Genomic DNA, 15,346 nt, shown 5'->3' with positions numbered 1-15,346 from the left:
ACCCCGTCTCTACTAAAAATACAAAATTAGCTGGGAGTGGTGGCACACGCCTGTAACCCCAGCTACTTGGGAGGCTGAGGGAGGAGAATCGTTTGAACCCAGGAGGAGGAGGTTGCGGTGCCATTGCACTCCAGCCTGGGCAACAAGAGCGAAACTGCGTCTGAAAAAAAAATAAAAGGGTAAGCAGTATTTGTAGGGGAGGGAGGTAAAATTAATGAGAAACCCAAGAGTACAGCTTGAAAGAGGAAATGCTTATTCCACCACATTCATTAAATGACCCTTCGTAACTGTACTAGAATCTTGGAAAACAATTCTTGCTCAGATCATTAAAATGATCTTTTCCGCACATCTAAAATAGAGTTCAGACTCTCGATAAAAAAACATAAAAGCAAAAACCAAAACATAAGAGTTATGCATCATGGAAAAAAATGAACTTCTGGTTATTAATTCCATTTACTAAAAGGAAAAAGTGGTGGGTTTTGATCGAGTTTTCTGATTTTCCTTAATATTAGTAACTAAGCACAATGGAAGCTGGCATGTAGAGTATAACAAAGGCAATATCAAGTAGATAAAGCCAACTCCTCAGCATTATTAGCTTTCCGATGGATGGGTACGAAGCACTAGGCATTTTGTCCAGTGAAACCAGATTGCCTGGATTCCATCGTGACCCGACCACTGTCTAGCCGTGAGACCTTGGGTACTTGCTTCACTTCTTTCCAGAGGTGTGAGGACTAAATTAGTCCTATGTATTTAGTGGTTACAACAGTGCGCGGCTTAAGGGAATCGCTTAAAACAGCTTAGAATCAGTACGCCAAGATCAAGGCAGCGCATGCGCAAGTGCCAGTCAGTGGGCGAGTCCGTCCCGCTCCGGATCTGTGTGCGCATGCGCGCCGCTGCCGGGTCGCTAGGGAAGCGGCTCAGCACCTTCCCCACACCCACCCTCCAATAACTAAGTCTCCCGAGGTCCGGCTTCTGGGGTAGCCAGTGGAGCGAAACAGAAGCGGGAAGCCTCAGGCACCCGCGCAATGGCTAGAGGGCAGCCCTGCAGCCCTGGGGTCCGCCTCCGGCAGGAATGGACCGCTGTTCCAGCTCTGCGGCGGCGCAGCCTAAAGGATCGAGACTGAGAGCTGAGTCTCGACGAGGCAGGACGCGGTCCTCCAGCCGCCCGGGCTCCGCTAGCCGCCCGGGCTCGGCCAGCCGCCCCACGCTCGCCGCCTGGCGGGGTACGCCTCCGGGTCAAGGGCGCGGAGCCGCGAGTAGGCTGACCTGGATCGGAATCGACAGCAGGAGCCCTGTCTGTCTGCTTCTGTCCTGGGGCCCTCACCGCGACAGTCGGGGCAGTTGGGCGCTCGCAGCAACCGCCGCGTAACCATGGAGATGGATGGCTCCGGACCTGAGGGGGCGGGGCCAGGTGGGGGTGGGGCGGGGTCCCACTTTGAGGGTCTTTCCCCGAAAAGAAGGGCTGGAAAAACTTTAAAAACAAAGGAATTTCAGGCAGAGACATCTTAACCTCCGTGGTTAAGACTGTGAAACACAAGTTCTCGTAAATAAGGATATTAACTTGCTAGCGTGGGAATGATGAGGCGTCTTTGAAAACGAGGTGGGGGAGAGGGAGGAGCCAGTTGGAGAGGCTGGGAAAACGGAAGGGCTGTATCCTGGGCAAATAGAGTTCTTGTAAAAGTATCTAGTTTTAAAAAACAAAAGTAAAAAGTATCGAGGTTTTATTTCATGTCCCGTTGTTCAAAGGAAGTCTGTAACAGAACGCTCCAAGATGCCCGAAGAGAAAACTGCTCATTCAAGAAGCACATGATAAGAACACATTAGTGTCCGAGTCAAAATAATGAGGTTTTATCCCTTAATGATAATATCGTTAGGCCCACCTTCAGACGTGAAAGTGTGAAAAAGGATTAAATAGTCATTAGAAGGAGAGCATCAAACAACAAGGTTTTATTTTTAAACAGTAATTTTTCTCAAACTGCAAACAAATATGCAGAATATGCTTTGCTTAAGGACATTCCTTGGTTACTAGGAAATGAATCAACACAAAAACTCAAGAATACACATCATAATATAACACAATTTTATTTCCGCCTTCTAGAAAATGTTCCCGAAATGTGGAAGAAGCTTATGTAAAAATAGATGTTCAGAGTAACAAGATTTATAATAGCACAGCCTTAGAAATCTAAACACGATATTTAAGTAAAATATCAGGCAGGTATTTAAAATTATGTTAACAAAAACCTTGTGTTTGTCTTATATTTTTTAAAAGCCAAATGCAAAATTTTTATATAATATGACAAACTATATTGACATACATAAAATGCACAAAAAGTGTATGTCAGTTTTTCAAAATCACAGCAAGCAATTAGATCTAAGGATGGAATTATAGGTAAATTACTTTTATTTCTTTATACTTTTCTGTTTTTTCTAGATTTTTCCATAATGAGTATATATTGTCTTATGATCTATAAAACAAAAAAATACAAGGGAGATGAGACTGGCTATTTGTAGAGAATGAGCCCAATTTAGATATACAAATATACTGTAAGTATACAAGGTAAAGCAACCAAAGGAAGGTGAGATAGCAAAATTTTAGCAGTGGTTGTAACTTTGTAATGGCTTATGGCTGATTTGTCTTCTTTATACTTTAAGATAGCTACCAAAATGTCTTCCATGAGCATATATTATATATTAGAATATTAAATATCTTTTAAGATGGTAAGAATAATACCATCATATTAAGTATAGTTTTAAACTAATGGGCAAATCCTGGCACAAATACTCCCTGAGTATGTTTGATACTGTTAATTCCTACTTAATGTCAATATTTTCTTCTCTTTCTGTTACTAATTTAACCCTGTGTTGGGAATGACAGTGTTCTCTTTAAAAAAAAAAATCTCTCAACCTCTTTCTCAGTGAGAGTGGCCTGTGACATGGTCTGGCCAATGAGATGTAAGTATAATCACTGGATGAGGTGTCAGGGAAAGCACTTCCATTTTATGTCTATTGCCTTTCCTTTTCTTTCTACTTGAAATGAGAATATGCTGGCTGAAGCTCCAGCAGCCTTGTTGTGAATATAAACATGAGGGTCACATCTTAAGGACGGTGGAACAAAAATGAAAAAGGAACCTGAGTTCCTGGTAATGTCATGGAACAGCCCTATCAGCTTCTTGACTGGCTATCTCCAGACTTTGCATGAGAGAAGATAAACCCCTATTTTATTAAGCTACTGTTATTTGGGTTTTCTGCTGCATTGAGCCAAACTGAATCCCTGACTGCTACAATGGGTATGACTTTGGAAGTATTATTTAGCGTTTTGTGCTACATTGAATTATTCTCCCTAATCCTTCATGCCTCTTAGCATCCACACGTTTGCCATGGACTTTGGTGGAGTATACTTCCCCAATCCTTGATTTTGAATTTAGCTATGTGACTTGCTTTGGCCAATGGGTTGTGGTGAAGCGACGGTGTGCCAAATCAGATCCAAGATCTTAAAGAGACCCCATATTTCTGCTTTCTCTCTTGTGCCTGTATCATTGCCATGAGAAGTACATACAAAGCAAGCTCTTTGGTCCCAGAATGACATGCATATGGCACAGAATTGCCTGAACCGATCTTTTAGTAAGATGCAGAGATGCCCAACTGGGGCCCAGCCTAGATCAGCCAAACTCCAGTGAACCTGTAGATGTGTGATAATGAATGAGTATTGTTTTAAACCACTGATTTTTGGAGTGGCTTATTATACGGTATAAGTGTGGAAAGAGTTCATTTATAAACCTTTCAGTGATCTAAATTTCTCATTTATAAAACAGAGAAAACAATGGTATCTATCTGGTGGAGTTGTGAGAGTAAAATGAGATAGCCATCATGAAGCACTTAGCACAGCATCTGACATAGATAAAAGGATTCATAAATTTTAGATACTAGTATTTTATGACCTTTATCATGGTTATTATTGACAACATCAACTATGACAATATATTTTATACTCCCATAGTTTATTGGACTTCTAGTCTTTGTAGAACTATTTGTTCCTAGTTTTAACATGGCAGCAATGGCATTTAATTTAAAAACACGGAGGAACCAGAGTGCATCCAGAGAATTATAAGAAAAATTTTGTCAGAATAAGATAGAAAGAATTGGATATATTTACCTTGAGAAAAAGAAGGCATGAGAACTCTTCTCAGTTTTGTTAAAAGAGAAACCAAGCTTTATGTTGTTTCAAAACACCAGATTACAAATCTGCATAAAACAGTCTTAAAATAGAATTGTGATGGAAGTCATCCTAGAAGAAGTGAACCCATTTTATCAAATGTTTTTTATCTAAAGGCTAAAAGATTGCCTTTAAGAATATTGTAGAATTAATTTCTTCTGATTAAGTGGCTTTAATATGTCACAAACTGTTCAGCTTTTAAAGAGAGAGTTATATATTTTTCCTTTTCCTCAGGCTTTAAGAAGTTTTAAGCTCAAATGAGTTGAGCTTCTTAGCATGTTTAATAATTTTTTATTGAGCCGGGCACGGTGGCTCATGCCTGTAATCCCAGCACTTTGGGAGGCCGAGGTGGGTGGATAGCCTGAGGTCAGGAGTTTGATACCAGCCTGGCCAACATAGTGAAACGCCGTCTCCACTAAAAATACAAAAAATTAGCTGGGCGTGGTGGCGGGCGCCTGTAATCCCAGCTGCTCGGGAGGCTGAGACAGGAGAATTGCTTGAACCCGGGAGGCAGAGGTTACAATGAGCCGAGAGATCGCGCCATTATACTCCAGCTTGGGCAACAAGAGCGAAACTCCGTCTCAAAAACAAACAACAGCAACAAAAAATAATAATAATTTTTTATTGAATACTGGACGTTGTGAATTGCATCCTTGTTGAGTGTCTGAATTGTCTCCCTTTAGGAAGGGTTGTGCTTTTTTTTTCAGCCAGTTATTTGTGGATAAGTTTGATTCATTTGCGGACTGTTTTTAAGCTTTATTAGGGTAGGCCTAGAGTAGTCTTCATTCCAGAAATAATTTGGCCCTACTACTAATTAATAACTGCTCAGAGGTCTTCAATGAATTCCTTGGTTTTCACTGAGGACTCTTCACTCTGGCTGGTCAGAGCTCAAATGTCTTCTCATCCTCTGTGAGCTCTAAGAATTATTTAGCTTATACTCCCTGGTCATTCTGTGCTTGACTGCATGGATTGTCAATCCATACATGAACAGCCAAGTACTCAGCAAAGTCTCAGATTTATGAGTTTTTAAATTCTATTTATTTATTTGTGTAGCTTCATCCTTTCCAAAACTCTGCCCTTGAATTTCCACATCTGTGAACTCTGATCTCTGTCTCCTCAACTCAATAAAGTCCCTAGACAGTGGGTTTACCTTTCTATGCCCAGGATCTGGAAACTGCCTCCAGGCAGAAATTTGGCAGCAATAATAGCAAACAGTTGCTTTATATATTTTGCCCAGTTTTCTAGTTGTTTGTGGCAGGAAGTTAAGTCCAGTCCTTGTTATTCCATCATGGTCAGAAGTGGAACCTTGGGTAACTTTGGAGAGAGGCTAATAGAAAATAATTATCTGGGAGGGTAGAAGAGTGGGCTTACTAGAAACTTTCAGTAACTTTCAGTAATTACTGCGAAGTAATGAATGTGCATCTGAGTGTCAGGATCATGAATTTAAAGTGAAAGCATTTTGCCATGTTAAGTGATTTTCTTTGGAAATTATTCAGCAGCTCAGGAGCAAACATGATCTTGAAGAATAAATGGTTGGCTTGACCAGGAACTAGCATATTGCCAGACTAGCATTATCATGCTAGACCATGCATTTAAACCAATGTAGAGCAACAAAAGCAATTTACTAGGTTTTTTTGTTGTTGTTTGTTTGTTTGTTGTGAGACGGAGTCTCACTCTGTCACCCAGGCTAGCGTGCAGTGGCACAATCTCAGCTCACTGCAACCTCCGCCTCCTAGGTTCAAGTGATTCTCTTGCCTCAGCCTCCCGAGTAGCTGGGACTACAGGCATGTGCCACCACGCCCAGCTAATTTTTGTATTTTTTGTAGAGACAGGGTTTCACCATGTTGGCCAGGCTGGTCTTGAACTCCTAACCTCAAGTGATGCGCCTGCCTTGGCCTCCCAAAGTGCTGGGATTACAGGCATGAGCCACCGGCCCAGCCAGCAGTTCTTTAGATATTGTGAAGATCTAAGCTAAATTTTTCAATTGCTAACAAAGATAGATAATTAACATTTGAAAGAGTACTTTGGAGCTTACAAAGCTATTTCACAGATAACTCATCTGTCCCTTAAAACAGCCTCATGAGAGTGAACATTATTATTTCATTTTACAGATACAGAAATCAATATTCAGAGAGCAAGAGACTAGTCTAAGACTGCAAAGCTACTAAGTTACGGAGCCATCTTAAGTCTTATTGCTCTTATAAGTACTTAAAATGAGGAGAACTCTTTGAAGCTTCTGAAAAGTTCTAGACTCTTTTTCCCAAAAAATTCAGAGCCCCTAATTTTATGTGTAATTTCAGATAATTCACAGATTCCCTGAAGTTCATGCAAGTGGCAGTGTACGCTTGGTTTAAAATTTCTAATTTTTTCAGTGCTGTAGGACAGGGTGGGAAAAAAAAGAAAAAATTTCTAGTTTTTAACTTGCATCTAGATGGTAGTTATATGGGTATTCACTTTTTAATTTTTTAACTGTATAGATATATACATATATACACATATACACGTACATATATGTACATATATACACATACACATACGTATATATACATGTATTTATACACATATGTATATGTATTGATACACATGTATATATGTATATATAAATATATATGTTACATTGACTTTTCTGTATATGTTTTATAATAAAAAATAAAGCCTCAATAATATAGAACTTCTCTACTTTTAGTTGTGCTTTGTGGATGTTAAGCATTAAAACAGAGCTGTATTTCTAAAAAATCCTCAAAAGTTAAAAAAAATACATTGTGTTATTCACTTTGTTTTCATTGTCTTTCTCCATTATTATCCATATGCTTCAAAACAGCTCTCCTTTTTAAAAAAAACACAACCTGTATATTACATGTAGTGCATCGATTTTGAAACTGTGAAAGTCAGAGTCCTGGAATTAGCTGACAATCTCCTTTTCCAGTTTATCTTTCCTTCTCCACAAAAAGGCTTGATAATGGAGAGGGAAGTTGAGATTTCAGGTCAATAATGAGAAAGAAATTATGGAACAAGTAAGACAATGCAAGTCACCCTTATTTCTGTTTCTCTTAGGATAAGCATGAGCTATTTTCGTGTACTTTCCCATATCCTTTTAGTCAGGAGGATCACAAGATTATTCCTTAACCATCTTCTTCATGGAGATTCTTTTTCAAATGTTACTTACATGGGCACAGATATAAAAAGGCAGGAAAAAAAGCAGATGTTTCGTTTCCTGATACAAACATAGCATAGCTTCCGGAGTTCAAGGGTCCTGTTTAACCTTTAAAAATCTACTTTTCTTTGTAATTATCAAGAATCTTTTGGCCGGGCGCTGTGGCTCACGCCTGTAATCCCAACACTTTGGGAGGCCAAGGTGGGCGGATCACGAGGTCAGGAGATCGAGACCATCCTGGCTAACACGGTGAAACCCCATCTCTACTAAAAATACAAAAAATTAGCCGGGTGTGGTGGCGGGCACCTGTTGTCCCAGCTACTCGGGAGGCTGAGGGAGGAGAATGGTGTGAACCTGGGAGGCGGAGCTTGCAGTGAGCCGAGATTGTGCCACTGCAGTCCAGCCTGGGCGAAAGAGCTAGACTCTGTCTCAAAAAAAAAAAAAGAATCTTTTTCTTTTTTTCTTCTCTTTTTTAAGAGACAGATTCTTTCCCTGTTGCCCAGGCTGGAGTGCAGTGGTGTGATTATAGCTCACTGCAGCCTTGAACTCCTGGGCTCAAGGGATCCCCCTGCCTCAGCCTCCTGAGTAGCTGGGACTACATGTATGCACCACCACACCTGATGAATTTTTAAATTTTTTGTAGAGACAAAGTCTTGCTACGTTGCTCCGGCTGATCTCCAACTCCTCGGCTCAAATGATCCTCCCACCTTGACCTCCCAAAGTGCTGGGGATTATAGGCATGAGCCACTGCACCTGGCCAAGAATCTTTAAAGGTAAGATGAATGATGAAAGAAAGCCTTAATTCTTCATTTTCCATCTCTTTCTCCATCGCATGAATCAGTCAGTGGAGAAATAAGGGACCTTAGCATCAGATTTTCACAACCTAAATCAGGGAGGGTAATTGAGGCATTTAAGGAAGATAAACAAGCATAGGGCTTTTTTATATATTACAAAAGAAATCAAAATTATAAAAGCACAAAAATGAAAAAAAGAATCAGTGAATTCTATTATAATCATCAAGCTTCTATAAAAAGTGGGGGCAATAGTGGTTCTTCTTTCTTAGAATTATAAACCAGGTGCAACTTCATACGCATACCACATGGTCCTAATTAGGAAAACAGGATTGAAAGCATCAAAATCTTTGCTACTGTAGCATGTGTGGCAATGATTCTCAACTCTAGAGAGTGAAGGACAGCATATCAGCAATGCATTGGCAGCCCACCATGAGCAACTCTGATATGTGCTACTGATCTATTTTGTGTATGTGGAAAATGTCACTGTGTAGCTTTTCTTAAAGGTGAATATCTCCCTGTCTTTTGCTCACCCACCCTCGCACCCATCTACCCAATCCTTAACTAATGACCAAGTCTTTATTAACTTCTCTTGAACCAACTTGCTTTCTCCATTCCCACTTCTCCCACATTCATTAAAGCAACTGTCTTTTCTTGCTTAGACGACTGCAATGAACAACTAATTGAGCTCCCTGCCTCTCCAGTGTTGTACTCCCCCAATTATTTGCCTATACTCATCTTTCAAAAATAGAAATCTGATCGTGTCATTCCCTGCTGGACACCTTGTAAAGGTTTCTCAATGGTCTTTGGGTAACTCCAGACTCCTTGGCATGGTATACGAAGCCGTTAATATCAACCTCAGCTTTCACAACTGCCTCTCCTCTCCCGACAGACTGCACTGTTGCCATTCTCTGGCCATGTTGCATTAACTTCCAGTTTTTTCTGGCCTCCAGACCTTTGCCTAGAGGTTACTCCCTCTATCTCTGAATGTCCCCTTTCCTGTTCGTCTGATTAATTCCTCCATGTCTTCAGAAGCCATCTCTCCTGTGAAGCTTTCTCTGACCTGCGATACTGGGTTTAGGGTCCTAAACTTTCACCTCTAACTAGTTCCAAAACATTTTCACCACTGCAAAAAGAAACTTCATACTTATTAAGCAGTAACTCCCCATTTCTCCATTCCCCCACTGCTTACACCTGACAAAGCTCTCAATACTCTATGGAAGTCTATTTTCCTGTCTGTCTCTCCCACTAGACCATAGCTCTTTGAAGACAGGGAGCATACCTTGTTGAGTTCCCCACATCTAAGAAGACAGCCTGGGATGTAATAGTCACAGTTGACCATTTGGGTTAAAGAGGTGAGTATAGACGTTGAGTAGGTTAAAAAAGGGGGTGGGGGGAAATTTTTAAACATCTTTAAATTAATGTCTTTACTAAAGGGTTAGAATGATTTCACAAGGAAATTACCATTTTGAAGTGAAAGGAAAAGACATTGAAATTACAGGTTTCTGAAGAAGAGCTTTCTCTGACTCCAGCTTTGGCTCTCTTGCCTTGGGATCCCCAACCTACCCCCAAGCACCCTTGTATACATTCCTCAGGAAGAGGGATGTTGTTCTCAGTGTTTTCCTCTTCCCTCTGTGCCTCAAACTAGGCAGCTTCCAATGGTGCCCTGGGCTTCAGAAGGTGGCCACTGAGCTGACCTTTAGGCTTGCAGGCTTCCTGGGAGAGCAGGTAGTGGAGGTCGGTATGGGGGGTGGTGACTGGGCTCCAGTTTGAATTTCATCTTTATGATTCCCTCCCACTATGGGGAGCATTACGGCATGAATCCCAAGGACAAAGTTTAATTTGGGACAGTCTAAACCATTATTAAAGTCATACTATTTTCTCAATCATCAAGAAAAGTGCCTTTCTCTATAGTCCATAAGTCCTCAATTTTGTGAGGAGGAAATTTTTTTTTTTTTTTTTTTTTTTAAACAGAGTCTCACTCTGTTGCTCAGGCTGGAGTGGAGTGGTACAATCTCACTGCAACCTCCACCTCCCAGGTTACAGTGATTCTTGTGTCTCAGCCGCCCAGGTAGCTGGGATTACAGGCACATGCCACCATGCCCGGCTAATTTTTGTATTTTCAGTAGAGACAGGGTTTCACCATATTGCCCAGGCTGGTCTCAACTCCTGGTCTCAAGTGATCCCCCGCCTCGCCCTTCCAAAGTGCTGAGATTACAGGCATGAGCCACCGTGCACAGCTAAGAAGGAATTTTTTGGATCTCCTTCCACCTTTGCTGAAATTCTAAAAAAGCTGCATTCCACTTTTAGCAGCTGTTTTCTTATGGCTGAATAAATGCCAGAGACGCCATCAGATTATTTTAATTCAGTTGTCTTTCAGTTGGGGAGGGCTGAACTCTCGGTTTCCTCTTGGCACAATGTAAGTAGAAAGATAGTAATAAGCAGCTGGGCGCAGTGGCTCATGCCTGTAATCCCAGCACTTTGGGAGGCCTAGGTGGGTGGATCACCTGAGGTCAGGAGTTCGAGACCAACCCAGCCAACATACAGAAACCCCATCTCTACTAAAAATACAAAAATTAGCCAGGCGTGGTGGCATGTGCCTGTAATCCCAGCTACTCAGGAGGCTGAGGCAGAAGAATCACTTGAACCTGGGAGGCGGAGGTTGGGATGAGCCGAGATCACACCATTGCACTCCAGCCTGGGAGACAGAGCGCGAGACTCCATCTCAAAAAAAAGAGAAAAGAAAAAGAAAGAAAGATAGTAATAACTCACCTGAATTTCTCGTCAGCACTTCAGGATCATGATCTCTAACACTCATCTTCTCTCTGTCACACTCAGGGTTGGGGTGCAGCCCCAGCTGAGGTCTGAGGACAGTAGGTGGATGTGGGGCAGGGAGCTGGAAGAACACTGGAGAGACAGCAGGTAAATGAGACATGGCTTTATTCAGCAGCCCCTTCACAGGGTCAGTGTTACATTTATACACTACACAAACACTAGTGGCTGAGAGCCAGGTGGGGAGTTTCTCTATGTTGTGTCTACATGGCTGTGATTATATAAGACACGGGACTGTGCACTTGCACCCCAATCCTGCTGAGTCATCCAGGCTGTTTATCTTGGCCTATTCCTGCTGCCCTATGCCTACTTGGCTACAGCACAGCCATGTTCCTTACACTCTCCAAACCTGTCCCACTCTCTACATTCTTTATGGGATGAATTGGCATTGATTTAATAGCTGGCTCAAACCTGATCCCAATTCCCCCACTCCCTCTCCCCTCACACTCAGACCTGTCACTAAGCCTGTCCAGCCCTTCTCAGCAAGTCTCATATCCATTTCCTTCCCTAATTACTAATGCTCTCACTCAGGCAGTTTATGGGAATCTCCTAACTGTATTATCTGCTTCCAGGCTGGGGCACTCCCACAGGCAAAGCTGATAATATTACTGCCTGTGTACAGCCCTTTCTGCAGACCACAGAAGGTCCTGCAGAAGAAAATTCAGTCCTCCTCAATGGGATGCAAGACCCTCCTGCAACTGGCCTCTATTTATCTCTAAACCTGCACTGTTCAATATGGTAGCCACTAACTGATGAAGCTATTTAAATTTAAATTAGCTAGAATTAAATGAAAGTTAATATTCAATTCTTCAGTTATACCGGCCAAATGTGGCTAGAGGCTACCGTATTGGACAGTGACAATATAGAACATTTCCATCATTGTAGAAAATTCTGTTGGATATTTACCTTACCCCTACTGCACCTGAACTCAAATTTTCAAATTATCCGCACCTTTGAGCATACTGTACTTTAGCTGAGGCAGCCTCCTTTAATTGGATTACTTATCTTGCCAACTATGCCCTTCAAAACACAGATCAAATGTCATCCTATTCAGAGAAGCCTTTCCAACCAAGCCTCCCACTCTTGTGCAAGTGATCACTTCCTCATTTGGACGCCCATTGCACTCTGCAGACTTCTACCATAGCGCCCCTAACAAACACTCCATGGCACCTAGTGTTCATGTCTGTTTCCCTTTACTACAGTGTGAGCCTAGGCTGGGGGCAGGAACCCAATCTTATTCATTTTTCTAGCCCCAGCTCTAGACTAATGCCTGACATAATAGGATATGCTAAGAACTAATTTTGTGAATTAATAAATATTACCAATAAATATTCTAAGGTCAAGATTTTACCAGACTTCAGAAACAAGAGAATGCCCCAATTTAAATGCCTCACTGACAGGTAAAAACTTTGAAGAGGAAATATATTTTCAGAATGATCATCGAAATACTGGATATGCTCTGTTAAATCGCAATCTCATGTTAGAGTTGTGTTCCATTTACAACTAACCCACGAGAGGCATGACAATTGGAGTGGATAATTGAGGTGGTTTGACAGGTATAGCAAGGTGTGGCTGACTGCACACGAAGGAAATTCTGGCTTCAGCAATTATTAGATACACACTTACAACATTAAAAGCATGAAGATTTGGCTAGTCAATTCAAATATTAAGTGTCTAGGCTTAAAAATAGTTTATTGGGACATTTTCCATTATAAAAATAACACATGCTCTTTATGAAAATTTGGGAGTACAAATCTGCCACCCATAGATTCATTAACAAAGGATTAATATTGTTAACATGTTCATGTAATGACTCACCTTATCTACATTCTTACTATATCTTATGCTACTCCTTTACACTCAACATTACAACACAGACATTTTTCTATCTTATTATGGGCTGTATTTTTAATAGCTGTATAATATGCAATTGAGTGGATGTGTCATAATTTACTGAAGTATTCCCACTATTATGTAATATATTTTCGAGTTTTCACCATTATAAATAACACTGGAGTTATTTGAGTATAAGAATTTTTTGTATTGCATGTAATTTATTCAGAGATTCTCAGATGTGAAATACCTGAGTTTTTAAATATCTGCTTCATTTGCTACTTTATTCCTAGTACCTAGAACAATGCCTATCCCATGGTAGGTATTTTATTAATAATTGTTGAATGAATATGAGATGTTAATTAAGTAGAAAAAAGCTGGCTTGATCTGTAGACACCAAAAGCATGTCATAGGCATGTCTTGTGACAGGTTCCAGGGAAGACTTTGTCCCCACTTTAAAAAAAAATAAATTTTATTTTTTAGAGCAATTTTAGGTTCACAGCAGTATTGAGTAGAAAGTACAAAGTCCCGTCTATCCCTATCCCCACACACCTAACCTCCCTGGCTATTGACATCCTGCACCATGTTGGCACATATGTTATAATTGATGAACCCATCATTATCACCTAAAGTCCATAGTTTAGGATTCACTCTTGGTGCTGTGGAATTTATGGGTTGGGACAAATGTATAATGACAGGTGTCCACCATTACAGTATCATACAGAATAGTTTTACTATTATAAAAATCCTCTGTGCTCTATCATCCCTCCCTTCCCCCTAACCCCTGGCAATCACTGATCATTTTACTGGAGTACAATTTTTGAACCACATGGTAAGACTATGTTTAGTTTTGTAAGAAACTGCCAAACTGCTTTCCAAAGTGCCTATACCATTCTGCATTCCCACATGTCAGCAAAGAAAAAGAATTCCAGTTTCTTCACATCCTTGGCAGCATTTGTTGTTGTAAATGTATTGTTTTGGCCATCCTAATAGGTGTGTAGTAGTATGTTATTGTTATTTTAATTTGCAATTCCCTAATGACATATGATGTTGAACGCCTTTTCATATGTTTAATTGCCATCTATATATCTCCTTTAGTGAGATATCTGTTGAAATTTTTTGCTCATTTTAAAAGTTGGGTTGTTTGTTTCATATTGTTCAGTTTTAAGGGTTCTTTGTATGATTTGGTTAACAGTCCTTTATCACATATGTGTTTTGCAAAAATGTTATCCAAGTCTGTGGCTTGTGTTTTCATTCTCTTAACAAGGTATTTGGCAGTGCAGAAGTTTTCAATTTTCATGAAGCCCAGCCTATCCATTTTTTCTTTTATGGATGATGCTTTTTTTATTCTATTAAAAAGTCATCATCAAATTCAAGGTCATCTAGTTTTTTTCTATTATATCCTGTAGGTTTTATAATTTTTTGTTTTACATTTAGGTCTGTTATCATTTTGAGTTAATTTTTGTGAAGGGTATGGTGTTTGTTTCTACATTTTTTTCCTTTTCTTTTTTTTTTGCTTCTGGATGTCCTGTTGTGCCAGCCCCTTTTGTTGAAAATATTATCGTTTCTCCTTTGGATTGCCTTTGCACCTTTTTCAAAAGAATTGACTATGTCTGTGTGGGTCTATTTCTGGACTCCTTATTCTGTTCCACTGATCTATTTATTTATTCTTTGGCTTATACCATACCGTCTGGTAGCTTTTTAGTAAGCCTTGAAGTCAGGTAGTATCAGTCAGCGCATTTACTTTTCATGTCTTTTCCCTGTCTTACTGTTCTAATTAAAACTTCCAGTTCAATTTTGAATAATAACAGTAGTAATACTGAGTAGTAATACTGAGCTTAGAATAAATGCTTGCATTACCCCTTCAAGTATGATGTTTGCTGAAAATGAAAAAATAAATATCATTTTTCTGGTTAAGGACATCTCTTGCTCTTTCTTTCTTTTTCTTTTTTTTTTTTTTGAGACAGAATCTCGCTTTGTCACCAGGCTAGAGTGCAGTGGCACGATCTCGGCTCACTGCAACCTCTGCCTCCTGGGTTCAAGCGATTCTCCTGCTTCAGCCTCCCAAGTAGCTGGGACTAAAGGTGTGTGCCACCACACCTGGCTAATTTTTTGTATTTTATTAGAGATGGGGTTTCATCGTGTTAGCCAGGATGGTGTCATCTCCTGATCTCGTGATCCACCCACGTCAGCCTCCCAAAGTGCTGGGATTACAGGCATGAGGTTCCATGCTCAGCCGAAAATTTTCATTTTGACAAGCATTCCAGGTTATTCTAGTTTAGGTGGTCCAGGGGTACACACTTTGCAAAAGTAGCTAATCTAAAATACCATGTGCAGCAAGCACTTTTCCATTTTTCAATATTATATACAAATTCTGTCTTTGATTCTGATGGACAATGATACATGTGTGCATTAGGCATTTAAAAAAATAGGTTATTCCTGTCAGCAACTTAGTAATAAAAATGACTTGAAGTACCAAAAATGACAGCATAGCTTATTGATACTTATAGAATTTGTAATCAA

At 40.3% G+C, this 15,346-nt stretch overlaps 1 protein-coding gene and 1 long non-coding RNA gene across 5 annotated transcripts in view; one reads left to right on the top strand and one right to left on the bottom strand.

The window, feature by feature from the left end:
* Window positions 1-1,389, bottom strand: part of CFAP206 (cilia and flagella associated protein 206) — a 56,383-nt gene extending 54,994 nt beyond the window's left edge. For 2 of the 4 annotated variants that reach the window (XM_054557841.2, XM_054557840.2), the window contains exon 1: window positions 1,267-1,365. Coding sequence is in view for 1 of the 4 variants with exons in the window: in XM_054557839.2 (XP_054413814.2) it covers window positions 1,267-1,373 (107 nt within the window). In the remaining 3 variants the exon portion in view is untranslated. Of the gene's footprint in view, window positions 1-1,266 lie in introns of all 4 variants that reach the window. The other 2 variants (XM_054557839.2, XM_002817123.5) reach the window with 2 other exon arrangements.
* LOC129059989 (uncharacterized) lies at window positions 526-11,080 on the top strand. Its single transcript, XR_008526277.2, has 4 exons — window positions 526-1,223; window positions 8,011-8,140; window positions 9,411-9,513; window positions 10,997-11,080. It is a non-coding gene; the product is annotated as an uncharacterized LOC129059989 (long non-coding RNA).
* Window positions 11,081-15,346: the final 4,266 nt, after the last annotated feature.

The sequence above is a fragment of the Pongo abelii genome, chromosome 5, assembly GCF_028885655.2.
Source record: "Pongo abelii isolate AG06213 chromosome 5, NHGRI_mPonAbe1-v2.0_pri, whole genome shotgun sequence".
NCBI classification, from domain to species: Eukaryota; Metazoa; Chordata; class Mammalia; order Primates; family Hominidae; genus Pongo; species Pongo abelii.
This window is presented reverse-complemented; position numbering and strand designations above follow the sequence as displayed.